We start from the raw sequence: 1,845 nt of genomic DNA on the forward strand, positions 1-1,845 counted from the left end.
GGCCCTGGTGCAGGGGGTGTGGGGGGGGGCACTGGTCTTGCAGCTGCCCTTGCAGGGGCCAAACTCAGGAAAGTCGGCAAGGTGAGGAAGGGGCAACACACAGGAGCGGGGGGCTGGGAATTCACAGCAGTGGGTGTTTGCTCTGGAATCTACTGATGGAAGGATTTGGTGGCAGGGGCTGGGAGGGGAAACAGGCACTTCAAAGCAATGGGATCTGTTTCCTCAGGAACCTGCTGTCAGGATTGGGGTGGGGGCTAGCTGGAGTGGGGGGGGATTCAGGGCAATGTTTGTTTACGCTTGAACGTACTAATGGGGAAAATGGTGGTAGGGACTGGGGGGAGCTGGACTGGAGGGGTGGAGAATGGGGACTGACCAGCAATGGGGATGTGCTCCCTGGAACCTACTCATGAGGCAATGGAGTGGGGCTAGGCTGGTTGTGGGGGAGGAGGGATGTTCATGGCACTGTTTGCCTATTAACTCTGGAACCTAATGATGGCAGGTGTGAAGTAGCAGGGGGCAGATTGGGTAGTGGGGCTGGGAATGGGAACTCTATAGCAATAGAGGGTTTATTCTGAAACCTACTGCTGGGGGAATGAGGTGGCAGAGACTGGGGGTGGGGGAGCCAGGCCGGGAGGGGAAATGGGAACTTCATGGCAACTGCATGTTTGCTCTGGAAACTACTGGTAGGGGTGTGGGGGCAGGGGCTGGGCAGGGGGGTCTAAGGTGGGGCTCTGACTACTGGCCAGGGGAACCCTGGCAGGGGCCCTGACACCTCTGCTCTGTGCCAGCCCCAGGAGGACGGTGCTAGCCCAGGCGGGGGTGGGGGCAGCAGTAGTGGCAGCCCCGGCTCGGCCCCCCGGAGCACGGGTGGCAGTGGTGGGGGGCTCATGGAGGAGATGAACGCCATGCTGGCCCGGCGGTGAGTAGTGGGGAGGGGGCTGAGGACCTAGCACCCCAGAGCCTGTTCAGGCTGGGGGAGGGTCCCCAGGCCATGGCTGACCCCTGCCTTCCCCAGGCGGAAGGCGACGCTGCAGGGTGACAAGCCCCTTCCAAAGAGAGATGAGGATGTTTCAAGTGTGAGTGTTGTCCCATTCTGGTTCTCCGCCCCGCTCCCACAATCTTGGGTGCACTGACTTCCCTGGCTGGAGCCTGGCTGGGTCCAGAGTTCCCTGGGATTGATGTCTGGTTGAGGGGTCAACACCCTCTAGCAGTCCTGGCAATGGCAGGAGGGGGGCATACTCCCCACCCCTGCCCAGGATGTGCTGGGCGAGGGGCGGCCCTGCCTTGCTTATCCTCCCCTGCTCTGTGTCCTCCCAGCAAGATGACTCTGAGGCCTCAGGGACTAGGACCCCCAGCCAGCAGTCTGGTGAGTGTTGTGGGGGTGGAGCTCCAGTCTGTGCTGGGGGCCCTGGTGGGTGTGAGGGGCAGCAGTGCTGTCTGGGGGGAGCTGCTCCTGACCCAAGCCACTTCCTCCCAATCTGGTTCCCACTGGGGGGGAGCTGTGCCCCTGTACAGCAGCCTGTCCTTACCCACGTGTCTCTGCAGACCTGGTCCGGCGGCCCTGGGAGAAGAATAGCACCACGCTGCCCAGGTGGGGGTCCAGGGAGAGCTGGGGCAGGGTGGTAAGGGGGCTGGAGCCTCTGGCCCCTGGGGCACCGGTCCCCTGAGAGCAGCCAGCCTCCTGCGCTCTGTCTCCTCCCTTCAGATCCCCAGTGGCTTCACTGGGACCTGGTGCTGAAGCTGCCTTTGTGTGAAGGCTGGGGGGGATTCGGGGGCAGTGGTGTGGCTGGGGGGATGGTCCCTGCTGCATGGGGAGGAAGGTCCCCTAAAGCTCCATACTGCCAA

At 62.8% G+C, this 1,845-nt stretch overlaps 1 protein-coding gene across 1 annotated transcript in view; it reads left to right on the forward strand.

The window, feature by feature from the left end:
• Positions 1–1,794, forward strand: part of LOC109322436 (vasodilator-stimulated phosphoprotein-like) — a 5,770-nt gene extending 3,976 nt beyond the window's left edge. The window contains exons 5-9 of the mRNA XM_019553494.1: positions 6–81; positions 789–919; positions 1,016–1,076; positions 1,318–1,366; positions 1,546–1,794. Of these exons, the coding sequence (XP_019409039.1) occupies positions 6–81; positions 789–919; positions 1,016–1,076; positions 1,318–1,366; positions 1,546–1,667 (439 nt within the window). The 3' untranslated portion in view covers positions 1,668–1,794. The remainder of the gene's footprint in view (positions 1–5; positions 82–788; positions 920–1,015; positions 1,077–1,317; positions 1,367–1,545) is intronic.
• The last annotated feature ends 51 nt before the right edge of the window (positions 1,795–1,845 follow it).

The sequence above is a fragment of the Crocodylus porosus genome, unplaced genomic scaffold, assembly GCF_001723895.1.
Source record: "Crocodylus porosus isolate Cpor-Errol unplaced genomic scaffold, CroPor_comp1, whole genome shotgun sequence".
Taxonomy (NCBI): Eukaryota; Metazoa; Chordata; order Crocodylia; family Crocodylidae; genus Crocodylus; species Crocodylus porosus.